The sequence below is a fragment of the Hypomesus nipponensis genome, chromosome 4 (assembly GCF_054491055.1).
Source record: "Hypomesus nipponensis isolate SF chromosome 4, ASM5449105v1, whole genome shotgun sequence".
In the NCBI taxonomy this organism is placed as follows: domain Eukaryota; kingdom Metazoa; phylum Chordata; class Actinopteri; order Osmeriformes; family Osmeridae; genus Hypomesus; species Hypomesus nipponensis.
The window spans coordinates 15,548,720-15,575,948 of NC_140364.1; the positions used below are offsets into that span (position 1 = coordinate 15,548,720).

The 27,229-nt window shown below is 46.2% G+C and overlaps 3 protein-coding genes across 9 annotated transcripts; 2 read left to right on the forward strand and 1 right to left on the reverse strand.

Moving 5' to 3' along the window:
* The first annotated feature begins 402 nt into the window (after positions 1-402).
* slc9a3.1 (solute carrier family 9 member A3, tandem duplicate 1) lies at positions 403-8,473 on the forward strand. The gene is made up of 16 exons (XM_084696997.1): positions 403-870; positions 2,454-2,756; positions 2,902-3,062; positions 3,403-3,481; positions 3,851-4,028; positions 4,381-4,601; positions 4,793-4,995; positions 5,087-5,176; positions 5,281-5,351; positions 5,489-5,618; positions 5,831-5,988; positions 6,511-6,628; positions 6,860-7,027; positions 7,117-7,171; positions 7,401-7,487; positions 7,607-8,473. Exons 1-16 carry the CDS (start codon positions 621-623, stop codon positions 7,858-7,860), a joined length of 2,526 nt encoding a protein of 841 aa, XP_084553123.1. The 5' UTR covers positions 403-620; the 3' UTR covers positions 7,861-8,473.
* On the reverse strand, positions 8,311-13,339 carry olah (oleoyl-ACP hydrolase). 7 transcript variants are annotated; one of them, XM_084697002.1, is made up of 8 exons: positions 12,370-12,495; positions 11,591-11,641; positions 10,265-10,395; positions 9,823-9,961; positions 9,600-9,699; positions 9,329-9,498; positions 8,990-9,072; positions 8,311-8,754 (listed from the first exon to the last, which is right to left on the reverse strand). In XM_084697002.1, the coding sequence occupies exons 3-8, from the start codon at positions 10,392-10,394 to the stop codon at positions 8,612-8,614; spliced, it is 765 nt and encodes a 254-aa protein (XP_084553128.1). In that variant the 5' UTR covers position 10,395; positions 11,591-11,641; positions 12,370-12,495; the 3' UTR covers positions 8,311-8,611. The 7 variants fall into 7 exon arrangements, with proteins under 7 accessions (XP_084553128.1, XP_084553129.1, XP_084553132.1 ...); XM_084697003.1 differs by lacking the exon at positions 12,370-12,495 and adding an exon at positions 11,760-11,832; XM_084697006.1 differs by lacking the exons at positions 11,591-11,641; positions 12,370-12,495 and adding an exon at positions 13,134-13,339.
* ago3b (argonaute RISC catalytic component 3b) lies at positions 12,400-27,196 on the forward strand. The gene is given in 20 exon segments (XM_084696996.1): positions 12,400-12,540; positions 14,594-14,765; positions 15,602-15,722; positions 16,025-16,049; positions 16,052-16,232; positions 16,666-16,802; positions 17,164-17,298; positions 17,796-17,883; positions 18,515-18,662; positions 19,286-19,405; positions 19,623-19,766; positions 20,234-20,367; positions 20,645-20,829; positions 21,017-21,176; positions 21,287-21,377; positions 21,491-21,685; positions 22,143-22,277; positions 22,526-22,627; positions 22,702-22,901; positions 23,410-27,196. Coding segments are annotated over 20 exon segments (2,601 nt in total). The 5' UTR covers positions 12,400-12,521; the 3' UTR covers positions 23,519-27,196.
* The last annotated feature ends 33 nt before the right edge of the window (positions 27,197-27,229 follow it).

Below are 27,229 nucleotides of genomic sequence, written 5' to 3' on the forward strand. Positions count from 1 at the left end.
AGCACAGGTGAATGGAGTCACGATGTGACACAGACACACTTTAACTCTGCAGCTTCTGGAAGTGTTCTGCTTACAGAAGTTCTGCTTCTTAATCTTGACCATTTGAAGTGAACCTGAAAACCGAAAGTGGCTATGGAAATGATAAACTACCCTTGATAAAGTACATTAGTACAGTCAGTGAGCCCAGAAAAGGCAGCTACAAATCTAGATGTGACTGGATAACTAGAGAACTGTCGAAAGAGGAGGAGCTGAATGTCCGTTTCTGTCCCCTACCTCCGCCCCCCCCCCCCCACACACACACACACACACTGCTTGAATGAGGACTTATAAACCTTGTCCATGTTTCAGCCCATGTCTCCCCTGTCTGCACCACTGACAGTTCAGAGAAAGATACAGAGAGAAAGGAAAGTAATCACACTGTTCCCAAGGAAACGCAACATTCTGCTAGAGTCCACGGGACAGAAATGTTCTCCTCCAAAATATTTTTCTAACATCAAGAAAGAGTTGCCAAGTACGTCTGGACAGACTTGGCAAAAAGGCAGACAGCACAGGAGTGTCTCAGAAGACCGGTTCTTTACTGCAAGAACTTTATTCATTTGTTTCGATTTACATTCCGAGAAATGTTCTGTGGACCTGGTCCCAGGCTGCGGGGAGCAGTGATGCTGGTGTGCATGCTGGGCTTCACGTCGCTGGAGGGTGCAGAGAATGTCAATTCTCAAAGCTCAACATTGGCAGCAGAGACAACAGAATCAAATCTCAACCTGACAGGAAAAGATCAGGGAATAAACATTGTTACTCTGAAATGGCACCATGTGAAGACCCCCTACTTAATTGCGGTGTGGATATTAGTAGCCGGCGTTGCCAAACTGGGTACGTAACAAGTTCACATAAGTACGTGGCATCACTATATAATTAACATTTAACATTTAACATGGCAAGATGTGTGCTGGAGAATACGTGGGAAAAGCTGCCACGATTTTCTTGACATCTCTTTCAAGATTACGTTTGATTAGTCAAGTACAAATACATAATTCAACTGAAGGACAGATGGAACCAAAGAGGAAAATCGGAGAGGTCTGTTGTCATGCCACTGTGTGAAACAAGTGGTGCTTATAACCCACTGTTCCTCCACAAAGACATTCAGGACAAGTATGATATGAAACAAGCAGAGATAAGGGAAAAAGAAGCTGTCACCAGTGGAGGTGAAAAGTATTTGCTGTTGCAGTTGTGCCCTGAATAGGCACAACACAATGCCACATAATGGTAACTGTAGCCATCTCGTACCGTCAGTGTTATCTAGGCAACACACTGTTCCCCAAGCAAAGCACTGCCCCTCATATAGAAAAAGATTTGATCAATTCCAGAAACAACGGATGTTCAAAATGGTCATTGGGCTGAGTTGATGTGAATATAATTTTATTTGATTGACATGATAAGGTATTTATTTAGCAGATGCTTTCATCCAAAGGGCAATTTGAACTTGCGAATTCCTCTGATCTGCGGTCTAATGCTCAACCTCTGAGCTATACCCACCCTAAATTGGTCATCTATTTGTTTACATAACATTTGAATTAGTCATCTGAGATCCGGAGAGTTTGTCACTGGACTGTGAGTGGCACATAAAATGAATAAATAAATATTTAAACATTTTAAAACTCAGGAAATATCAATTGAAAAAGTTTTGGAGATGTGAGGATTAATCCAAGAGAATCTAACATGTATTTGTTTCCATGTAAGATGAACTGTAAGACAAACCTAGATGATTGATTTGGTGTGTGTGAAGATACTACAACATGAATCCTGGCATGGAAGCATTTCGTAGGACAAAAATATAAGTCTCACATTCATTTGTTCCCAGAGCTGGGTAGTAAACTCGTAGTTAATCATACTCTTAAAAACAGAGGCAATATTTTCTCAGTCCAGCAAAGCAGTTGATGATTTGCTAATTTCACAACCTCTATGATATTTTAATCCTCTTTTCTTACAGTGTAGTTTCAACACCAGGACAGGATCCCCTGTCAGGGATCAGGGACCTAGACTGACTCACCTGGTGGTCATCTAATCCCTGTATCCCTCATGTTGCCACTGTGCGTGACCACCATCACATTGTATTAATACGTGTAAATGTAAAGCATAAAGGTACACAAATAATCCAGCTAAGAGTGTCAGGCTAAAGTTTAATTTATACACCCCCTCCCACACGCACACTTTTCATGAAGAAAATCACATTTAACGGCCTTATCCTCAGCTCTTACAAACAGCCATCCCACCCACATCTGAAAAGAAACCTACGCCCTTGGTGTCAGCTAACCCTCTCCCTCCCCCCTCCTCCCTCCCCTCTGCTCCCTCCCCCCTCCCCTCTCCCCCCTCCCCTCTCCCCCCTCCTCCCTCCCCTCTGCTCCCTCCCCCCCCCTCCTCCCTCTCCCTCCCCCTCCCCCATCCCTCCCCATCAGTGTTTGAGCTGAAACACACCCTGGTCTCCGTGATCCCGGAGAGCGCACTCCTCATCTTGATTGGCTTCGTCCTGGGAGGGATCATCTGGGGGGCAGACAAGGTCCAGACCTTCACCCTCACCCCCACGGTGTTCTTCTTCTACCTGCTGCCCCAGATCATCCTGGACGCAGGCTACTGCATGCCCAACAAGCTTTTCTTCAGCAACATGGGAGCCATCCTAACGTACGCTGTCGTGGGCACATGCTGGAACGCCGGTGCTGTTGGGCTGGCCCTGTGGGGGTGCTACTTAGGTGGTGCGATGGGTAAGATAACCGTTACCCTGATTTACGTAACCTGTGGTAAAGTCCACTGAGCCCTGCGTGCAAGCCTTGAATGATTGAAATGTAGGAATCGTTCAGGTGATAGATTTGGGTTGCCGGTCAAAAGTCATGTGTGTTTGTTTCGCAGGTGTGCTAAACATCGGTCTGCTTCAGTTCCTGTTGTTTGGGAGTCTGTTATCTGCAGTGGACCCTGTGGCTGTGATTGCTGTGTTCGAGGAGGTCCACGTCAACGAGGTCCTCTTCATCTTGGTGTTCGGGGAGTCTCTCCTTAACGATGGTGTCACTGTTGTAAGTATCTTGCCATCTAACTTTTAAAATAATTCTGGACACAGAACACTGGCACCCAATGGCGTTATATGTTATATTATATGTTATATTTTTGTTTATATATTTTTGTTATATTTTTAAGGTACTGTATGGAACACATTCTGGGTTTTCCTGTAGGAATGTTAGAGTAATTATCTTGCTGTTGTTCAATGAATTACACACAACATTCTATCAACTGTAAAACAAACCCATACCCTTCCCTCCCCCCACCCGATAGATAGCTCCTTCCACTGTTCTCCCAGGTGCTGTCCCAACCCCTCCCCCCCCCCGACAGATAACCCTAACCCTCCTGTTTTCCCAGGTGCTGTTCAATGTGTTGGATGCGTTTGTCTCACTGGGAGGGTCACAGATTGACGCGGCAGAGATAATCAAAGGCATAAGTACGTTACCTGCAGACAATGTATATGTTACATATGAAGAATCAACCCCCCCAAAAATTGCTACTTATGATGACTTGCTAAGTTTCACATCACAGTTCAGTCTGAATGGTATTCACTGTCTGAATGTAGAGGTTAATCCATTTTGGGTGTTGAGACGGGTAGCTTCTACCGGTCATGTTTTCTCTCCATGGCAATCATCTTCTTATTTCCTCTTCTCCCTCTCTTTCTCCCGCTCCCTCTCTTTCCTCCTCTCCCTCTTTCTCCCTCTCCTTCTCTTTCTCCCTCTCCCTGTCTTTCTTCCCTCTCCCTCCCCCTCTCCTTCTTTTTCTCTCTCTCTTTCTCCCTCTCCTTCTCTTTCTCCCTCTCCAGTCTCGTTCTTCGTGGTGGCGTTTGGCGGCGCCTTAGTGGGCGTGGTGTTTGCTGTGCTGATCTGCCTCCTGACTAGATGCACCAAGAACATCCAGATCATAGAGCCAGGCTTCATCTTCGTCCTGGGCTACCTCTCCTACCTCACGGCGGAGATGCTCTCCCTCTCCGCCATTCTGTCGTGAGTTTCTGGAACTGCTGTTACGAGGCCCATGAAATAACACTTTTCTAATTCAAAACATTTACATTTAGTCATTTAGCAAACGCTCTTATCCAGAGCGACTTACAGTAAGTACAGGGACACTCCCCCGAGGCAAGTAGGTTGAAGTGCCTTGCCCAAGGACACATCATTTGGCAAGGCCCGGGAATCGAACTGGCAACCTTCAGATTACTAGCACGATTCCCTAACCGCTCTGCCACCTGACTGTTCCTCCTCTCCTCTAGATCAGTTTTATACATCCTCTCCTTTTATACACCCTCTCCTCTACATCCTCTACATCAGTTTTAGGTTTGCTCTACTTATTATTCAACAGGGTCACTTTCTGTGGCGTCTGCGCTCAGAAATACATCAACGCCAATATGGATGAGAGATCTGTCACCACGGTACGATACACCATGAAGGTGTTTGCCAACGGCTCAGAGACTATGATCTTTGTCTTCCTGGGAATCTCAGCCATAAACCCGGAAATCTGGGTGTGGAACACAGGGTTCATCCTGCTCTCTGTCTTCTTCGTCTTGGTCTTCAGGTTCATGGGTGAGATTAAGCCACGGTTTTTGACGTAATCTGAGGGTTTAGCTTGGCTGAGGGGCAGTTCTGTGGATTCAAGAGATATGTGAAGCCCTCTGTGACATTGCTGGCTGTAAAAGTATATTTAGATTTGAACTGGCTTCATACAGCCTCACAATTATTCACATATTAACGTCACGTTTTGGTGCGCACCACAGGTACGTTCTTTCTCACCTGGATACTAAACAAATACAGACTGGTCCCCCTGGAGATCATCGATCAGGTGGTGATGAGCTACGGTGGCCTGAGAGGGGCAGTAGCGTATGCCCTTGCAGTTTTACTGGACGAGAATAAAATCCCAGAGAAGAATCTTATGCTTAGTACAACTCTCATAGTGGTTTACTTCACTGTCATCCTGCAGGTAAACATGTCTACAGTTACCATGATTATTTGGTCTTGGCCCTTGATATTTAAACAATTAAATGTTTACGCCATTTAAATATTTGCTTCAGGGTGTAACAATGAAACCACTGGTCACCTGGCTGAAAGTGAAGAGGCAAGCAGAAAAGGAAATAACACTTGCTGAAAAACTACAGAACCGGGTAACCACAGTTAAATAGTCTTGTTCAATAATCATTGAAAATTATACAAGGATCTAGTCTAGTCTCATGAAATAAATTCTCTCGTTATGTATTTATTTGTTCAGGCCTTTGACCACATGCTAGTTGCAATAGAGGACATATCTGGACAAATAGGACACAACTACATGAGAGACAAGTATGTACCGTATGAGAAAATGATAAATAAATAATATAAATTAAACAAGCCACTGCTCATTTGGCAAATGGCATGGATGGAACCTACTTTTTGACGGCGAATGTTTTGAGTTTTGACGATGTTCCTGTCGTTGGAAGGTGGAACAACTTTGAGGAGAAATGGCTCTGCTGGCTACTGATGAAACCTTCAGCCAGGAAGTCTCGAGACTACCTCTTCAACATCTTCCACCAGCTCAACCTGAAGGACGCCATGAGCTACGTCACTGAGGTAAAGTTGAGGCACAGTCCCAGGTCAGAAAGACCACTGAAGAAAGTGTTTTTTAAATGATTACATTTGTTATTCGTTATTGGTGAAAAGCAGAGGAAACAATGAACACAGTACCGGGTTACAGGTTACCCTGTTGACCCACCCACCACACCACAACAACAACCTCACACATAAAACACGTTTTGAGTCCCCTTCTTCTTCTTCTGTTACAGGGTGAGCGTAGAGGCTCCTTGGCATTTGTGCGACATGACACGGCTAATGTTGACTTCAAAAAGAAGTTTGGGGACGATTTCTCCGAGGTCATGCCTGACTTCATGGATTACATGACTGACGACCAGGGTCCAGAGCACGCTTCTGTCTCGTCCTTCTTGTAAGCAACATTTTGTGACTTTTACATATCACCTTGCCCAGAGGTTAGTTCAGTGGGGGTATAGGAAGCCATATAAACAGCTCTTATTTACCACAAACACACCTGCATGCCAGCATCTCCCCCACAGGACTGGTTGTATGACCAGTATGTGACACCTTGGTAATGATAGTGCTGTTTACTCACAACCAACAGCAGCAGTAGCTGTGTAGATGTCGGTCTGGATGTAGGTCTGGAAGGAGGTCTGGATGTAGATCTGGTAGGAGGTCTGGATGTAGATCTGGTAGGAGGTCTGAATGTAGGTCTGGTAGGAGGTCTGGATGTAGATCTGGTAGGAGGTCTGGATGTAGGTCTGGTAGGAGGTCTGGATGTAGATCTGGTAGGAGGTCTGGATGTAGGTCTGGTAGGAGGTCTGGATGTAGGTCTGGTAGGAGGTCTGGATGTAGATCTGGAAGGAGGTCTGGATGTAGGTCTGGTAGGAGGTCTTCCTGGCTGTCTGAGATATGTCCCGCCTGTCCCCTCCAGACGAGACAACGTGCCGTCTGTGAGTCTAGACGTGGACCAGGACGTGAAGGGCATGAGAGAATCAGATATCAACGCACATCATCTTCTACAGCAGCACCTCTACAAGGGCAGGAAGCAGGTACTGCACGCACACAAAACAAATGTTAGCAAATGTTATCTGCACAGCCCTTTTTGCAAGCAATGTCACAGACGGCTTCACAGATGCCCATAGATCAGCGGCAAAAAAAAAAACATGGTGCTTTTATGATATAGCATCGTATATCTCATACCAAGTCACATATTTTTTAAACACCATAATCCAACTGTTATCATCCTCAGTTATGCTTTCTTGTGTTCTGCCTCCTGACAGCACAGACACAGGTACAGCAGGAGCCACCTGGACGTCAACAAGGATGAGAACGAGGTGCAGGAGATCTTCCAGCGGACCATGCGGAGCCGCTTGGAGTCCTTCAAATCCGCCAAAACGGGTGTTTCACCATCCAAGAAGATAAGCAGGAACCCGAACAAGGATCAGAAGGTTGGAAGTGTTCTTGCTATGAACCATCCTAGAACAGCATTGATAAAAAAAAAAAAAGGTTGTATAATAATTTTTTTCCGTCAATGTAGGTGCCAAATGGACAGTCGCTGGACAGAAGCAAGAACCATCCTTATGGAGATGAAGGTATGTCTGTCTTTCTTACTTTTTAAGTCTCTTTTTACATTCATCTGAATATTTTATCATTTTTTCCCCAAATCTATCACACCTCTAAAACAAATATATATCCCTTTTCCACTCCCACTTTGACACCAGTCAGAAAGTCTAGAATGGACCTGCTGTTCGGCCCGAAATACTTAGTATCTGAAGTAGAAAAGTTTCTAAAATATGCTATTCATTCCTCTTTAATGTGTAGATTTTGAGTTTTCTGAAGGAGACAGTGCCTCTGGTGGTGAAGTTACAGGCGTCTCGTTCCCCATGAGGGTCACCTACAGGCCAGGAGGTGATACGACGGCCCCTCACACCAAGTCCATGTTAATGCAAAACACATCCACCTGATACATGTCCTGTCTATATGTCCATATAGTCACCTCATACGTGTCCCATCTGCTCTTGGTGCAGCTGGTATTGAGAACCCAGCCTTCCTGCCTGAGGTGGACCCGCTCCAGATCCCTCCCTGGCTGGCAGAGTCTGAGGGCACCGTGGCCCCCTCCCAGAGGGCCCAGGACCGGCTGCCCTGGACCCCCAGCAACCTGCACCGCCTCGCCCCGCTACGCATCAGCAACCACTCCAACGACTCCTTCCTGATGACTGACTCCCCCGCCCCACCAGAGGGCGCTGCTGACCAGCCTCCGCAAAGCGGAACTCACATGTAGCCCTCTTCAACACTGACCTGCAAGACTTGCATATATATATATATATATAAATATATATATATATATATAATAGAACTGCTTTTAAAACTGAACACTTACTAGGTATTTTTATTTGCACTGTTCAATCATAATTTGTGTTTTTTTGTGGAACTGTTTAATCATAGTACTGAATCTCCAGATCAGACCAAAATATTAACGGCGTCAACATTTATATTGGAATTATATTTTAAGAGCACTTTTGTGCAATGAACCAAGCTGTCTTATACAACCTAATCAGGTATGTTATAGAGAGGTTCAACTGCAAACAACATTAAAAAAAAAGTTAAATGCCATTCCACTTAAACAAATTCTTAATTTCTTAGTGTAATTCATATTCTCCTTGTCAGACATTATAGAAGTTAAATTGAGGTGACATTGATTTATTGTGCCTTATTACAGAGACAAAAGCACTGTTGTAAATGTATATTTTATGATAGAGCATTTCTTTATTTATTCACCAATAAAAACTATCCATTTTTTAAATGTTACATTAAATGTCCAACAATACTAAATACATATGACAATGACAGAAATATTACAGTTAACTTGCCTCAGACATGGAGAAGGAATGATAGTAGTGTTTGTGAAGGAACATTTGGGCCTGATGCTGAAAAATAATGATGTTATACGAGCACAAAACTGGTTGCAGTACTGTACACACTGAGTTTAAACTTTATATAAAGTCGTTATAAACAACTTTAAAAATGTAGAATTACAAGTAGTCCATTTCTGACGTTTCCAGGTGCTGTGTGATGTAGTCCAAAATAACTTTCTCATTTTCTGGGAGTTTCAGGTAAAAATGACCTCCCTCAAACATTTTCACCATAAAATCTCCAGATGATATTTCTTTCCAAGCTAAGGCAAAGGGAAAAACAGATATGAGAAAAAATCATCAGCACTAAAGTAACTTAGCAAACAAATGTTTCCAAAATGTGTTGAGTTCTCTCAACAGATTGGTTTTAATACTGTAAATCCACCCCCACCTCACAACTGAAGGTGTAAAACTATTCATTTGGTACATCCATATTTTGACAGTACTGTGTGACAACATAAATACGAGTAAAAAACTACCAAGCACCAGAGCTCTCACCTTGCAAGTCATGAGGAGTATCCTGCTTCCCATCGAAGCATGTGATTGGACAAGAGAGGAGAGGGCTGGCAGGCCTGTCACACCTGGAACACAGGAACAAAGGGTTATTTTTATTGCACACACAAGCAATTTGCTTTGGTAGGTGGTGCTATAATAAAAGCCATGAACAGAAAATAGAAGAACTGACAATAAAAATCACAGTATGAAGCAACATGAGGTCCCAGAGCAACATGAGGTCCCAGAGCAACATGAGGTCCCAGAGCAACATGAGGTCCCAGAGCAACATGAGGTCCCAGAGCAACATGAGGTCCCAGAGCAACATGAGGTCCCAGAGCCTACCTGTAGTTGTCTAGCAGCCGCAGGTCAGCCTTCAGAGGAAGCAGGAAGTGTTTGAGCAGCTCAGGGTTAGCCAGCAGCTCAGGGGGAGTCCCGCCCACAATCATCATCCAGTGGATGAAGTCCCCGTCTGAAAGATCACTTCTCTTTGGGGCGTTGATACGAGCCTCGGACTACAAATGAACACAGTTGTCTGCATACAGTTGCCTGGATGTAGTTGCATGTATATAGTTGCCTGTGTGAGATTTGAGTTGCATGGCTCTTTGAAACTCACATATGGCGCAGATGCACCAGACAGGAAGATGTGAACTGGTTCCAGATTGTGAACTCTCTTTAGGGTCTCAGCTACAGCAAAACTGGCCGTGGCACCAAAACTAACAGGGTACACAGTGGGGTCATGAGCATCTTTCAGATGCAGAGTGTGCAGAGAGGACAACATGCAGCATGTAGGTGGATCAATCGTGTTCACAACCAAGGGGTGCCATTTTCACTCATACCTGTGGCCAAAGAAGGCAAATGGCTTTTCCTTCAGCACAGGAAGCAACACGGTGATGACTTCATCCACAATCTGCTGCATGTTCTGAAAGAAAGCCTCTTTGTTTCGGTCCTCCCTACCAGGAAGTGTCACTGAAAACACTGTGACATGGGGTTCGAAGGTCATTAACACCATAGAAATATATAAAGGCCGGCTTTATATATATTTATAATTAACACCAGCATAATTCAAGTACTTCTTCCTTATTTTATTTTTTAGCCTACTATGACACGTAGGGTAAGCTAGGTGGCGGGAAGAAGTTCTGTGTTGGCTGTTCTTCATTGTCATGCAAAATGTTCATTACCAAAAGTTTTTTAAGAGTACAGTTTTCTCCTACATTCAGACTGCAGACAGTTCTGGAGACACCATGATCAAAGTAGGCGTAGTGACATTTTGCAGCCTACCTTCAATGGAGCTGTTCAGTTTGAGCCCCCAGCGTGCATAGTGGATGGAGCCGCCTCCCGCCCAGGGGAAACAGATCAACCTGGCCATTGCTTCTGGTTTTTTACTGAAACAGTTAGTCACCTTTTCCATTCTGTATTGACAGAGGAGTGAGGGCAAATGTAAACGTCAAAAACGTCCTTACATCAAGACACCGAATGTTTTTTTCTTTTTATTGTAAAGTGAAAGCGGTTGTGATATAACGTCCACTAGACATTAATAAATGTATTCAGTTGCTGTTTGACTATCACCAGAAGTTTGATACTGGCAAGCTTCCGGATCATCTCCCTCGTTGAAATTTGATTATTCTGCGCACTGTCAGATCGGCCAATGGGCCATCTGTAGACGGGTGTGTGGTACTTCTAGAAGTGTTGATAAATGTCCTATTCTGAATCATTTATGAACATTTAAATACCCTTGATTATTTTTTATAAATTACAAATTTAGGTGAGCAACAACATTTGACAATAGTAGGCTAAGGCTTCATAACAGTGACACGGATCTATAGGCCAGTTGACTTTTCTTTCCTGTTGGATTTGGCCGTTCGGGTAGTAGAGCAAAAATTGAATTGCGGCCAAAAGTGCAATATCCCTTCAAAATAAGAGCAAACGCCAAGCCCAACACGAAGACTTAGCCAATACGACTACATATTATTATGATTTAATAATGTATTGTCAGTAGTGGATAACTTATGGATATCATACTCGAGTTAAAAGGTTAAGTAATCTACAGTAATGGATTTTGAACTTCAGTAAAAGTCTGAACATTTAGCCTGATCATACCTAGACAATAAGCCTGCCAGTATTATTACATATTTCTGATTCCTCTCACCTTGCTGAGTCCATTTCTACCTCTGAGTTAAGGGGCCACTAAAGTATTCCAGCCTCACCATCTGAATGTCCAGATGCAACTGTTTCCTTTTAACCATGATTCTCACTGGAGGCTTCAAGTAAACGCCTCCCACACATATGCGATGTTACACATTAAACAGTTCCGAACAAGTCATATTATTGGACACGCGGCTTTCCATGAGTGTTGATATTTGGTGATAACAGCAATGGGACTTTCAACTATAGAGCTAGACTACGTCTGTTATCTCAATCTGTCTGATCGAAATCCAACATGACGCTAAAGAGACGGCAAAACAGTATTTTTTTTCACCGGTTGCATTATAAATGGAAACATACTACAAATGCATACCCTACAGGTATAGATAAGACAAAGTAACTATGGTATTGCTTAAATATTAGCCAAACTATAGGCCTACTAGTAGGCTACAACAGCTATACCTGATTTGTGTGATACTTGTATTTCTTCACTTTCATGAATCCAGTGCAGCCCTGGGTTAAAGGAGCAAACGCTTTATTAGTGTTCGGTTTGGTTCAGGTCTAAACAAGTCATGTTTTTCACACACACCATACTTATTGTTACTTCTGAATGGAGGACATTCTCAATCACCTATAGGTCCGAACTGGGTGCGGATGTGATCTTACAACATAGTTTTTCCTTTTGCCCACTCTACATCTGCTACCACTGTCCCGTGCAACAATATTATTAGTTACACATTCTGATTCCTCTTACCTTCCTGACCCATTTTTTAGTGAAAAGTGTAGGCTTACTTTTCAAATAGTAAAACGTCAGTTTTAGCCTATGACCTTTATTTTGAAAAGATTTGGAAGCAATCAACCGGAAATGATCATTTTATTCACCCTGCTGACCGGGTGCAGTTGCTAAGCTAATTACTGTACCGGCGACATCGCGTCTTGGCGTTTTAACAGCAGTCAACTTATTAATTTACAAATCTGCGATATAGTCACATTAGTTGGTATCCACATCGGATTTTTGAACCATTGAATATGTAAAGCTAGCGAGTTGTAGACATATGTTCCCAGATTAGCTACCTAGCTATCTAGTTACATTGGCTAATCATACTACTTTGATTATTTTATATTTTATATTTAGCAGTCTACTCTGAGTATAGTTTTAGTTTTGAGCTGTCCACAACCAGAGGTCATAGGAAAGATTGGAAGGGGCCACGTTGTTCAGCTTGTGTCGGTTGACAACTCACGTCCTGTAGCAGTGCAGGTTCTTTAGTGGTGGTATAGTAGACCTCCAGCGGGCCGGTCACACATCAGTAGGTAATCGACAACACCCCTGTAAAACTTGTAGCGGACATTTGAAGACTGGGCGCCGGGCTCTATCCGGACAGAGACCTCATGAATGGAAATCGGAACTTCAGGTACGTTTGTTTTAACTACGAATCTAGACAGGTCACATGTTCTCGTTCGTTCAACAAGTTTGTTGGCAACGTTAGCTAGCTGTATGAGAAAAGTAGGCTAAGCTATGATTTAACACAGTCAGGTGTGTACATATACTACTAAAAATAAAGTGTAGCCTATATATTTAGCAGACTCTTTTGTCCAAAGCAACGTACGATATGGGGGATATTCTGCAGTCAAGTGCTCTAACCACTGAGCTATAACTACAGCACCCCTTCTCATCCCCATTATTTAGTAATAGGATTACTAGACTAAACGAAGGCGATGTGTGTAGGTCTCGCTGGTTTTTACTGTAATTCTGTGTCGCTGGTGGCATGCCTTCTTTCTTCTCGATCTTCTCTTTATGAAACTGGCGTAGGTTTCTTTTCCACATTGTACAATACCAAAACCAACCAACAATGGCTGAATTGCCCCCCTTTCCCCTGTGGAAACGTATGTGAAATAAATAGTCTGGCTGGTACAGGTCCCTGCACTCATCTCCACCAAACACCATTGGGGTGAATTTGAACGTCACCTGCAAGACAAGCCTGTTGTCTGAACATCAGTTTCTGACCTGATGTATTCCCATGCTTTTGTGGTCTAATGGAGGCAAATCCTGCATCAATCTTTCAAATCCAGTGTCAGTTAGAAAGCCGAAGAGTGGAGGTGTTTCTGGAAGCAAAGTGTGGAGCGGCTCCATATTAGTGTTTGTGGTTTTGGAAAGAGACAAGCAGATGTTCACTGCTTGCGGTCATGTAGTGTAGATTAGACATCTAGACAACACCTGTTTTTCCTTGTCTAGGTTGCCATGGAGAAAGGGCAACCACATGGGTACTGCTGCCACGACAACACCACTCACAGAGGGACAGAGCAGTTTCAGTCTGTGGTTATCTCATCACAGCATTACAGTCAAACCTTGTTACTCTTTGACAATGAATTTAAAGATTATCATTTGTCCATAAATTCACCTAAATTAAAAAAATTATCCCATTTGTTTGTATGGCAGACACTTAAGCATGTTATCATTCTGTGACTTGAGTGTTTGTTCATTCATTTGATACCTGTTTGTTCTGCTATTTCTGTTTTAAGATGTACATTACTATCGTGGTGTGTGCATAACTTGTGTGCTGACATGTTTGTCATTGTTTGGTTTTTCAAACACGGCTTTCATGAAAGTAGTAGAGGTGTGAAACATACCCTTCCTGTCAGACGGCCTCTCCCTCAGCCTCTCCCTCAGCCTCTCCCTCAGCCTCTCCCTCAGCCTCTCCCTCAGCCTCTCCCTCAGCCTCTCCCTCAGCCTCTCCCTCAGCCTCTTCTTCAGCCTCTCGTCATAGCAGAAGGAACGACTCTTGTCACAATGAAATACAAAATTCTTTCTCTGTGGTGTTCTCTGTCTGGTCGCCTCACTCTTCCTCGTGTGTTTCACGCTGGTTTAAGGCCCGGTTCTCTCTCTCTCTCTCTCTCTCTCTCTCTCTCTCTCTCTCTCTCTCTCTCTCTCTCTCTCTCTCGCTCCCTCTCTCTCTCCCCCTCTCTCTCGCTCCCCTCTCTCTCGCTCCCTCTCTCTCTCCCCCTCTCTCTCTCCCCTCTCTCTCGCTCCCTCTCTCTCGCTCCCTCTCTCTCGCTCCCTCTCTCTCGCTCCCTCTCTCTCGCTCCCTCTCTCTCTCCCCCTCTCTCTCTCCCCCTCTCTCTCCCCCTCTCTCTCCCCCTCTCTCTCCCCCTCTCTCTCTCCCCCTCTCTCTCGCTCCCTCTCTCTCCCCTCTCTCTCGCTCCCCCTCTCTCTCTCCCCCTCTCTCTCTCCCCCTCTCTCTCGCTCCCTCTCTCACTCTCCCCCTCTCTCTCTCCCCCTCTCTCTCTCTCCCCTCTCTCTCTCTCTCTCTCTCTCTCTCTCTCTCTCTCCCCCTCTCGATCTCTCTCCCCTTCTCTCTCCCCCCTCTTTCCCCCTCTCTTTCTATCTCTCTCTCTTTCCTTCTCGCTCCTCCCCACTCACTCTCCTCTTTCTCTCTCTCTCTCTCTCTCTCTCTCGTTCGTGTGTAGGAGCCGTTGGGGCCCAAGCCCTGTTCTCCCTGCCTCGTCGGCCTGGCTATGGCACCATGGGCAAGCCCATCAAGCTGCTGGCCAACTGCTTCCAGGTGGACATCCCCAAGATGGACGTCTACCTGTACGAGGTGGACATCAAGCCTGAGAAGTGTCCCCGCAGGGTCAACAGGTAGGCCCTCGCTCTGCTTTGCAACAGGAAACACTTGTAGGCCTTCTGATGTTGACATTGTGAATAGGACGTCATTTATTAAGTCTCTGACGACGGTTCAATCAGGAGAGACCTGGGATGAGTAAAGGGATGTTTATTTACAGAATGATAAATGTACTACAGTGTTTGGAGCTTAGACCCCGGGGAATTATTGATCAAAGGGCGCCTGCCCAACATCTGAAGAAGAATCCTCCACGGAGTCCAGACACTGGTGGCTGCAGCCAACGACCCAGCCAAGGAGTCGAAGAACAGAGACAAGGGTTAGGGTGGCAACAAGGAGGTGGAGGGTCGCGCACTTGATAGCATGGACAAACTACACAGGGAGAGAATCGTATTTAAAGGTACAGCATCGTTGTGATAGGCTGACAGCTACAAGGTGGATTTGTCACCGCTAATTGACAGACGAGAGCGCTAATCGATACTAAACCCATATGACAGCCCGGCATAGGAAAGAGGGAAGGAGAGAGTGTTGTTATCGCGGGGAGCGGAACATTGTCGTGTGTGCCCGAGTGCAGGGATTGATCTGGCCTGACTGAACTTGCGCTAAGCTTCAGTTGTGTGTTTATTTATAGTTGAATTTATTTTATTGTTGTTCACTTTTGTTTGGTATTGTTTGTTGGCGCCTCTGTCTAAATTATTTCTACCCTTTGGTGTTGGGCAATATTTTTAATTTATTTGAATGACCGCACGTAAACTAGACTCCAGGTTTTGTTTAACCGTGGGTTCTCTAGTCCTGTCCTCCTACGTAGGAGTAAGGCTGAGTGATGCAGCGTGTCTCTCCTCCTGCTGCTGTTCAGGGAGGTGGTGGACTCCATGGTGCAGCACTTCAAGGTCACCATCTTTGGGGATCGTAAGCCGGTCTACGACGGGAAGAGGAGCCTCTACACAGCCAACCCCCTGCCTGTGGCAACCACAGGGGTGAGACTCACTGGAGCTTTGCATTCAACATTTTGCACCACTTTTATCCACAGCCTTGGACAGATGCGTGCGTATAGAAAGTACAGCGAAGGATCGAGGGGCATAAGTATGTCGTAGTTCTAACAGTGGTCCTCAGAGTCAAGGAACGGACTTTACCAGACACATCTCAGTGTTCCTTACTCCATAATGTGTCCTGAGTCACGAATGAGCCTGTTGGTTTCACCTGAGCAGGAAAGACTCTAGATGTTTATGCTGAAGTGGATGGTGATGTGTTTAACTTGGCTGTTTCCCCAAATGTCCAGGTGGATCTGGATGTCACCTTGCCGGGGGAGGGGGGAAGGATCGCCCCTTCAAAGTCTCCATCAAGTTTGTGTCCCTGGTGAGCTGGCACATGCTGCATGAGGTCCTGACCGGCCGCAGCGTGGCGGAGCCCCTGGACCTGGACAAGCCTGTCAGCACCAACCCTGTCCACGCCGTGGACGTTGTTCTCAGGCACCTGCCCTCCATGAAGTAAGCCCCCCCCCCCCAATTTAAACACCACTGGATTTGTGGGTTTTGAATTCACCTCTTTAAAATTGAAATTTATTTCAATGTAAAGAAAATGAATAATTTGATATAAAAATTTAGCTTCGTAAATTCAGGCTGCTCAAATTCGAATGGTGAAATTCAGATCCCAATAATTCGGACTGAAAACATTTGAACAGAAAAGCACTCTCAGAGTAGCAAATTTTTTACGCTCAAATATTTTGAGCTTGAATTTTGGGGATCTGAATTTCACCATTCCAATTTGAGCAGCCTGAATTTTTAAAATTAGGAATGATTTATAGGCTAATATGTTGAATAGTGGTTGATCATTGTGATAATGGGATGAACCCCCCCCCCCCCCCCCGTCCTCCCCCCCCCTCCCCCATCCTCCCCCCTCCCCTGTCCTCCCCCCACCCAGGTACACTCCGGTGGGGCGCTCCTTCTTCTCCTCCCCGGAGGGCTACGACCACCCCCTGGGCGGGGGCAGGGAGGTCTGGTTTGGCTTCCACCAGTCCGTACGGCCGGCCATGTGGAAGATGATGCTCAACATCGATGGTGAGTCCTGTTGAATCTCGTAGCACCTGTAGAGCCAGATCGGTCTTTGACTTGTCATCCAGGATCTGTCCTCTGACCTGGGATCAGTCCTCAGTCGTCCACCTCTTCTGCTACTCTGTTTCCTCTGACCTGGGATCAGTCCTCAGTCGTCCACCTCTTCTGCTACTCTGTTTCCTCTGACCTGGGATCAGTCCTCAGTCGTCCACCTCTTCTGCTACTCTGTTTCCTCTGACCTGGGATCAGTCCTCAGTCGTCCACCTCTTCTGCTACTCTGTTTCCTCTGACCTGGGATCAGTCCTCAGTCGTCCACCTCTTCTGCTACTCTGTTTCTGATGCTTCTCTCGTCTTCTTTCTTCTGCAGTGTCGGCCACAGCCTTCTACAAGGCCCAGCCCGTCATCCAGTTCATGTGTGAGGTCCTGGACATCCACAACATCGACGAGCAGCCACGCCCCCTCACAGACTCCCACAGGGTCAAGTTCACCAAAGAGATTAAAGGTGAATGTCGTCCCGTGTCAGGACAAGGGACTGGGATTAACGTGCACGTCTCGTTGATTTTGGTCGCAATGTTGTTGACTTCCCAGTACTGATAACTCATGATAACTCCTCCTGCTCGGGTCTGATAGTACTGATAACTCATGATAACTCCTCCTGCTCGGGTCTGATAGTACTGATAACTAATGATAACTCCTCCTGCTCGGGTCTGATAGTACTGATAACTCATGATAACTCCTCCTGCTCGGGTCTGATAGTACTGATAACTCATGATAACTCCTCCTGCTCGGGTCTGATAGTACTGGTAACTCATGATAACTCCTCCTGCTCGGGGCTGATAGTACTGATAACTCATGATAACTCCTCCTCCTCAGGGCTGATAGTACTGATAACTCATGATAACTACTCCTGCTCGGGTCTGATAGTACTGATAACTCATGATAACTCTTCCTCCTCAGGGCTGATAGTAATGTTAACTCATGATAACTCCTCCTGCTCAGGTCTAAAGGTGGAAGTGACACACTGTGGGACGATGCGCAGGAAGTACCGAGTGTGCAACGTGACTCGACGTCCGGCCAGCCACCAAACGTAAGATGCAATAATACAATACAAATGTATTCATAAAGCACACATTAAACACAACCCTTGCTGACTGAAATGCTGTACAGACCAAAAAAAACATATTTACCACAAACACAGCAATACAACACAACAAGCCAGAAGGCACACAGCTGACAGACACGAAGATGCAGTTCAGGTAGAGCAACAAGTCCGATCTCCACCTGGTGATCTCCACCTGGTGATCTCCACCCTGGTGGTCTCCACCCTGGTGGTCTCCACCCTGGTGACCTCCACCCTGGTGACCTCCACCCTGGTGATCTCCACCTGGTGATCTCCACCCTGGTGATCTCCACCCTGGTGATCTCCACCCTGATGATCTCCACCCTGGTGATCTCCACCCTGGTGATCTCCACCTGGTGATCTCCACCCTGGTGATCTCCACCCTGGTGATCTCCACCCTGGTGATCTCCACCCTGGTGATCTCCACCCTGGTGATCTCCACCCTGATGATCTCCACCCTGGTGATCTCCACCCTGGTGATCTCCACCTGGTGATCTCCACCCTGGTGATCTCCACCTGGTGATCTCCACCCTGGTGATCTCCACCCTGGTGATCTCCACCCTGGTGACCTCCACCCTGATGATCTCCACCCCCTCAGGTTTCCCCTGCAGCTGGAGAGTGGTCAAACAGTAGAGAGGACCGTGGCTCAGTACTTTAAGGAGAAGTACAACCTGCAGCTGAAATACCCCCACCTGCCCTGCCTGCAGGTGGGGCAGGAGCAGAAGCACACCTACCTGCCCCTGGAGGTGAGGCCTGTCACCACGCCTGCACACACACACACACACACACACACCAGTCTGGAGACTTGTACAGCTCAGTGGTTAACATGTTTGACTGCAAGAAGTCATACGCTAAAATCTCCCCCTTGTACGTTGCTTTGGATCAATGTGTCTGCTACATGAAATGAGAGAGTGAATCTCTGTCTCGGACCACGGCTGAAGAGCTTGTAGGTCTGATTTAGCCTGTTGCCACGGTCACACATGAACTGGATGACTGACTGACTGACAGGAACACTGCAGCCAGATGTACTCTGGCTTCCAGTTCCATAAGAAGTTGATTTACAGAAGAAGCTTGATTATTGCTGAAGAAATGTTTTGTGCACTCAAATGGATTACTTAATGACAAAGGATAAGTGCTGGTTTTCAAGGTTGTCAGATAAATCAAATAGGAGTGAACAGGTGGAAAACAGCTGAAGGTGCAATAAATGCAACATGAATAAAAAAGTATATTTTCCCCCAAAATTCTAAATGAAAGATTAAGGAACCAGAAAGAAATAGTTTGAAGCACAATTGCTAACAATTTCTGACTGTTCTCAGATTCCTGACCCCCCCCCCCCCCCCTCCTTATCGCCTGCTGTGTTTCTCCTCAGGTGTGTAACATTGTTGTGGGCCAGCGCTGCATCAAGAAGCTGACCGACAACCAGACCTCCACCATGATCAAAGCCACGGCTCGCTCTGCCCCCGACAGGCAGGAGGAGATCAGCAGACTGGTGAGCGCCCCCTGGAGGCAGGGAGGAGGAATGACTTTCAGCTGAGACTTAACAATAAGACTGTTAGAAGACATTATTGCCTCTAGCATTATTTGAACCATTTTCTAACGATGGTTATACTCTCTCTCCTAATATCTTTCTCTCCTCCCTCCCTGTCCTCCCCCCTCCCTGTCCCCCCCCTCCCTGTCCCCCCCCCTGTCCCCGTCCCCCCTTGCAGGTGCGGAGCGCCAACTACGATGCAGACCCGTTTGTTCAGGAGTTCCAGTTCCGCGTGCGTGATGAGATGGCCCAGGTGACCGGGCGCGTGCTGCCCCCCCCCCTACTGCAGTACGGTGGGCGGGTGAGCTCTGAACACTTTATGGTACCTGCCCCTTTAAATCACACAACATCACACTGTCTGTCTGTGTGTGTGTGTGTGTGTGTGTGTGTGTGTGTGTGTGTGCATGCTGATGTAGGTGTGTGTGTGTGTATGTGGCTCAGTCTCTAACTTGCACTCTTTCTCTAATCCTCCTTTATTTCCATCACTATTTTGCTTCTTTTCTTCTTGAGGGGTTTAGGCTTTATTAATTCACATCAATAGTTATGGGTTAGTGTCTGTACTTAACTGTAAGTCACTCTGGATACGAGTGTCTGCTAAATGTCTAAATGTAAATGTTAGTGGTTAGAGAACACAATTTTGAATGGAAGTGAATAGTCCAGCCCAAATTGGATGGAAAACAAACCTGTGTGTGTGTGTGTGTGTGTGTGTGTGTGTGTGTGTGTGTGTGTGTGCGTGCGTGCGTGTGTGATGGCCAGCCCCAGCAGGTGACCCCTGCTCTGTGCTTGCAGAACCGCACGGTGGCCACGCCCAGCCACGGGGTGTGGGACATGAGGGGGAAGCAGTTCCACACAGGGGTGGAGATCAAGATGTGGGCCATCGCCTGCTTCGCCACGCAGAGGCAGTGCAGGGAGGAGATCCTCAAGTAAGGACACACACACACACACTCACACTCACCTTTCCCTGCTACAATTACAATGTTCAATTCTTGGGGATGGTTATAGTTCAGTGGTTAGAGCGTTTGAGTATAGACAGAGGTTGCAGGTTCGCATCCCCTTTGTACGCTGCCTTGGATAAAAGTTTCTGCTAGATGCAGTGTCTGCTAAATAAACATTAATATCATTTTAATTATTCTTTCTACTCCCCTCCTGTTATAGCCACATGTGTGTCTATATGTATACGTCTGCCTGTGTCTTCCACAGAGGATTCACCGACCAGCTGCGTAAGATCTCCAAGGATGCTGGGATGCCCATCCAGGGCCAGCCCTGCTTCTGTAAGTACGCCCAGGGGGCCGACAGCGTGGAGCCCATGTTCAGACACCTGAAGAACACCTACTCTGGCCTGCAGCTCATCATCGTCATCCTGCCTGGAAAGACCCCCGTCTACGGTATGCTTCACATGGACAACAGACCTTCCTGTAACAAGCCAAGAACAAGACCTAGGGAAACTATCTTTTCTGAACCACTGGACATATGACTGGATTTGAAGATCTGTCTTTGTTGGTTCTTCCTCACTATCTTTGCTCATGAAACACAATGATATCCATCCTAACTCCTCCTCTCTGCGCCTCACAGCGGAGGTGAAGCGTGTGGGAGACACTCTTCTGGGCATGGCCACCCAGTGTGTCCAGGTGAAGAACGTGGTGAAGACCTCTCCCCAGACCCTCTCCAACCTCTGCCTGAAGATCAACGTCAAGCTGGGAGGCATCAACAACATCCTGCTCCCTCACCAACGGTACTGGAGACACCGGCTGAGTCTGCATGACTGCATGACAGGCGACAGCGTGTTTGTGTGTTGGGTGTGTCTGACGGTCTCTCCGATGGTGTCTCTGTTCCTCCATCCAGACCCTCGGTGTTCCAGCAGCCTGTCATCTTCCTGGGCGCCGACGTCACCCACCCTCCTGCTGGAGACGGGAAGAAGCCCTCCATCGCTGCTGTGAGTCCTCCTAACCTGCTGGCTTCTGCTGCCGACACTCAGTTTGAGAGTTGTTTTGTGATCGTCTGTTCTCAGTTTATTCAAAATGGGATCTTCTCCCCCCCTCCCTCCAGGTGGTAGGCAGCATGGATGCCCACCCCAGCCGGTACTGTGCCACGGTTCGGGTCCAGAGGCCCAGGCAGGAGGTCATCCAGGATCTGGCCTCCATGGTGAAAGAGCTGCTGATCCAGTTCTACAAGTCCACCCGCTACAAACCCACCAGGATCATCTTCTACAGGGACGGAGTGTCTGAGGGCCAGTTCAGACAGGTCTGTGTCACTGCTGCTGTCTCTCACTCTCTCTCTCAACAGGTCTGTCACTGCTGCTGTCTCTCACTCTCTCTCTCAACAGGTCTGTCACTGCTACTGTCTCTCTCTCTCTCTCTCTCTCTCTCTCTCTCTCTCTCTCTCTCTCTCTCTCTCTCTCTCGACAGGTCTGTCACTGCTACTGACTGGCTTCTCTAGCACAGAATAACGCCACACACTTACAGGGATCTAGACAGTTAAACCCTTTAGGTTTCTCGAGTGCTCGGTATCTTACTGACATAAGCTCAAACAGCAGCATCCCCTTTACAGCGTAGTTGCACTAATATGTCACTGTGGAGAAAAGGCTCTGCTTATTGAATAACATTACACTTTTTATTGATATTATTATTATTATTATTATATCATGTTCTAATCGATCTCCTTTGGGTGGTTCACCTGTCTGGTTCTTGTCCATGAGCAGGTGCTGTACTATGAGCTGCTGGCGATCCGAGAGGCCTGCATCAGTCTGGAGAAGGACTACCAGCCCGGCATCACCTACATCGTGGTCCAGAAGAGACACCACACCAGGCTGTTCTGTGCCGACCGCAACGAGAGGGTGAGGGTCCTCCGGGGATGCTCCCCTCTGGCTCTCCCTGCAGCCGTCTAGGAACCAGGACCTGGGTTCCTGTGCGCTCCCTGCCCAGGGAGAGGTGTAGCTTAGTGGTTAGAGCATTTGACTGCTTTGCTGTCGATGACTTCCAGGTCTTTGTTGCAAATGAGAATCTGTTCTCAGTTGACCTTTTTTGGTTAAGTAAAAATCTAAGTAAAATACAGTTTTAAAAGACTGTGTGTGTGTTCTGTCAGGTGGGGCGGAGTGGGAACATTCCAGCTGGCACCACCGTGGACACAGATATCACCCACCCCTACGAGTTTGACTTCTACCTCTGCAGCCACGCTGGGATACAGGTACCTCACACCTGAATACAGCAAAATGTGTAATGGCCTTGGTTGGCTTTGTTAACCTCTCCCCCCTCCCCCAGGGCACCAGTCGCCCCTCCCACTACCACGTCCTCTGGGACGACAACTGCTTCACGGCTGATGAGTTCCAGCTGCTCACCTACCAGCTGTGCCACACCTACGTACGCTGCACGCGCTCCGTCTCCATCCCTGCGCCAGCCTACTACGCCCACCTGGTGGCCTTCCGCGCCCGCTACCACCTGGTGGACAAGGAGCACGACAGGTGAGGGGGTAGATAGTTACCACCTGGTGGACAAGGAGCACGACAGGTGAGGGGGTAGATAGTTACCACCTGGTGGACAAGGAGCACGACAGGTGAGGGGGTAGATAGTTACCACCTGGTGGACAAGGAGCACGACAGGTGAGGGGGTAGATAGTTACCACCTGGTGGACAAGGAGCACGACAGGTGAGGGGGTAGATAGTTACCACCTGGTGGACAAGGAGCACGACAGGTGAGGGGGTAGATAGTTACCACCTGGTGGACAAGGAGCACGACAGGTGAGGGGGTAGATAGTTACCACCTGGTGGACAAGGAGCACGACAGGTGAGGGGGTAGATAGTTACCACCTGGTGGACAAGGAGCACGACAGGTGAGGGGGTAGATAGTTACCACCTGGTGGACAAGGAGCACGACAGGTGAGGGGGTAGATATTGAATTAGGATTGACGACTTTTGAATATTTCTCTCCTCCTCTCTCTCTCCTCCTCTCCCTCCTCCTCTCCCACGTCAGTGCGGAGGGCAGCCACGTCTCAGGGCAGAGTAACGGGCGTGACCCCCAGGCCCTGGCCAAGGCCGTTCAGATCCACCACGACACTCTGAGGACCATGTACTTCGCCTGAGGCGCTCCAGGCCTCCCTCCCTCCCCCAGCCTGCCTGTCAGATGTGCAGGACTGACCACTGACGAGGGCAGAGGCTGTCCTGGAGTCCAGGAGAACAGCCACGTTATGCAATACGAAACCAGCCGATTGTCTCCAAGCTCTTGCCCCTTCCCTTTTCTTTCTCACATGCTGCAATTTATGCATTTTATTTCATCGGGAAGTCTCTCTGAAACTAGCCCTACGAGCTTGCAAGGCATTTTTGCGCGCCTTACAGTTGTGATAGCTACTACTGGTTGTTTTGAGCATAGAAAAGAAATCTAAAGATAGCCAGTGCTTGTTTTGGTTGTCCAGGTAAACAGCCATGAAGGCGATGTCTATGAGACGGATGCGTGTTCGTATTTGCGCGGTTGCCGTGTTAACGCCCTGTTGTTCGAGCGCGAGTTGTTTGCGTTTTTCACCCTTTTTTTTGTTTGTTTTTTCTTCTTAAAATGGTAGATTTCTTTACAAAATACTTCCTTTGGGAAGGGTTACTTACTTGCAGTTATAGCCACAAATAGTTGTAATCTAACAGTATCTAACAATATGGTATATAACAGTAATATTGTCTGAATGTTCATGTGGAACGATCACCTTTGAGAGACTGGGAGGCTCTGCCTGCCTCGGGAAGAGTGTAGATCTGCAGAGGAAGAGGCAGATCTGCAGAGGAAGAGGCAGATCTGCAGAAGAAGAGGCAGATCTGCAGAGGAAGAGGCTGTCTGGTTTATGACCAGGGCTGCAAAATGGATCTCCCTGCTCACAAGTTGATATTAGAGAAACTATTGGGCTACTTGTGATTTTTATTCTGCCTGCTATTTGTGAGATTTTATTTAACACTTTCTGCAATTGAGTAGGCCACTGCTTGCTTGGAGTAGCGAATTGAGCAAGGAACTGATAAATATGTCAGAAAATCCTTTGGTTTAATTGATGCCGACAGATAACCGATGATACTGGGTTCCAGATTGCTATATTTATTCACACTCTGGATTTGGAAGGTAGAAGTTTCCTGCCTTTTATGAAATATCAAGTTTTAGTTTAATTTCTTAAAATAATTATGACAAAGTGCCAGATTTGCATGGAAAGGAAACAAAAAATGCAGGTTATTCTAAAAACTTGCGGTAAGGTAAATCAATAACAGAATCTCTCTGACACGCTACTGTAACATGACGATGTGATGTCCTTGAGACGAGGTTGAAGGCAGCGCACAGCGGCAGCGTTGTCCATCGGTGTCATGGCGTTTTTAATGTGAAATGTTCATCAGACAGACTGAACAACTGAAGTTGGAGAATTAATTTAACAAAGCCGTTTTGTCGCTTTAACGAATTTTGCGTTTTCTGTTTTACTCTTGCCGTGCAGTGCAGTAGACTCCCGATGCGTTTAGTCACGTTCCTCTAGGACCAAACCAGTGTGCCTCAGGATCTGGAGAGCGAGACGGCTTCACATCTGTCCTCTATGTGTGTGTGTGTGTGTGTGTGTGTGAGTGAGGGGGACTGGGGTCTCTCTCTCTCAGCACCCCCATACATAGAGGGAGCATTTAAATATGCTCTGCTGTGCTATCTGTCAGCCATGAGTTCTCAAAACCAAACTAGCTGCTATACAGGACTTTTATACATGTATATCGTTTTTCTGTGTAGACGGGTAAGATTTTTTTAATTATCAATTTAAATTTCAGTCTGTGAGGTTGCAAAAGGTGAATTGTTTGAAAGGGTGCACTAACTTTTTTTTTCTTCTCAACTGTATTCTACATGTGTGTGTGTGTGTGTAATATAAACAATGCATGACACTTCACTGCACTTATAGATGACAGGGGTTTTAAGGTGGAACGAAGCCTATGGTTCTGCAGAGGAGAGAAATTCACGTCTCTCAAAGGAAGACATTGTGAACTTTTCTTTTGGTTTTTAGGCCTTTACAACTATTTTACAGGACTCCTGCTTTATCTCCCTGAGGGTACAGTTGAAAATAATTGAACCCGTGTGGGCATTAATACGGCTAAGCCCCAAGTTTTGCGCACGTAGAAGTGTTACAACTGATGTTAGACGTTACCAGCATTTGATTTTACTTGAACAGCGAAGGTCAAATCTGATGACTTGTAGGCAGCTGGGAATATGTAGCTAGTTGCCATCCTGCTTTTTATGAATATCTGACATCTGGACAGCAGGAACTATGATGGGTGCTTTCTCTCCACTTCTGTTGCCACGTAACAACGTTTGGAAGCCGTTAGGGGAGGTTATTGCGTTCAGGGGTGCTGAGACACCTCTGTCCCGTTTATGGAGATGGATAACGGATGCCTTTTCAAGCATTTTTAATTCTAAATGATGATACTATATTTGTGTATTTAATAATAAATGTAATTCACAAACTACTTATTTTTGCTAACAAATTCTATGGTAAATGGAACCGCTACGATGACAATGAAATAGGGTCATCCAGATTTATTAGGTACCGCAATAGTTTCTTGTCTACGCGCTGTGTGAAAGTGAAACACCTGCGACACTGACGTACTGTGGAGATTCATTTGTTTTGGAGGGGGGGACTTTTTGCTGTGTGGTGATTGGATGAAGCAGCCTATTAATCCTACCAATCTGTGAACGAGTAGCCTTTCCCTCCATCCTGTTTTACATCTCGCCACACACCTGGACCCGTCCAAATAGCACACGAGGCTGCTTCTGGACGGGTTCCTTGTCTCCTAAAGTCTTAAGGGATGGTGAATGTGTCCCTGACTTGTCATGTAGCATTATCTAACCGTTTGCCGAGCCGCCACATGTTGAACATCTGCCCAATAGTTGGCCCGTTTGCTTTTCACATCCTGTTGTTTAGTATGTTGGGGAGCGGTGAAGGTTAATCGTTGGACGGAACAGTCCATACACTGTGCCTTTCTTGATGGTGCTGAAAACTATTAAATCAAAAAATAAATATTATAGTTAGAACATTTAGTGCAATACGCCATGTCTACGTTGATACTGTTATGTGTGCGTTGAAGCGCGCGTGTGTGTGTGTGTATACCTTTTGACTTTTGCCAAGATTACAATAATATGCTGAGAGATTTTGGGGGTGTCAAGACCAAACCACCTGTGGGTGTTTACAGTAGACAGGCACTCATACGGCACAACCCACAAATCAACTCTTCTGTTTATTATATCTTTTCAGAAATATGCCATAATAACTATGAGCTGCATAAGACTCTTGCTTTCAAACTCATCAGTCTAGACATATTTAATGTGTAGGCCTACACTTAACCCTCTAGAGCAATGTCGAAACAGGCAATTTTGTGAAATGTAACCATTGTACAGTTTGGGATAGGCCTCATTCTTATCCAACTGTTGAAATACTTGCAGTTTACAAATGATACCAATACACAGAGGTCCACAAGTGTTCGCTTTCCGCAGAAGGGATTCTGCACGCGAATCCTACACCTTTCCTTTGATTTGCTCTGTCATCCATACGATAATTACATTGCATTGGTAACAGTGCAATATGCTATATATTTGCCTGATTATTAAATTGTTGTGACACTTTTAGAAGTTGTAGGCTATCGTTAAGAATGTGATAATCCGTTTGGTCTTAACACTTATCTGATCCTGGTCCTAAAATTGAGTTTTTGTTTGGTTGTCAATTTAATTGTTGTTTTGATTAAATGTAGCCTAATAAAACCCCATTTATTTCCATTGTATTGATTTCATTTGAATGAAATGAATT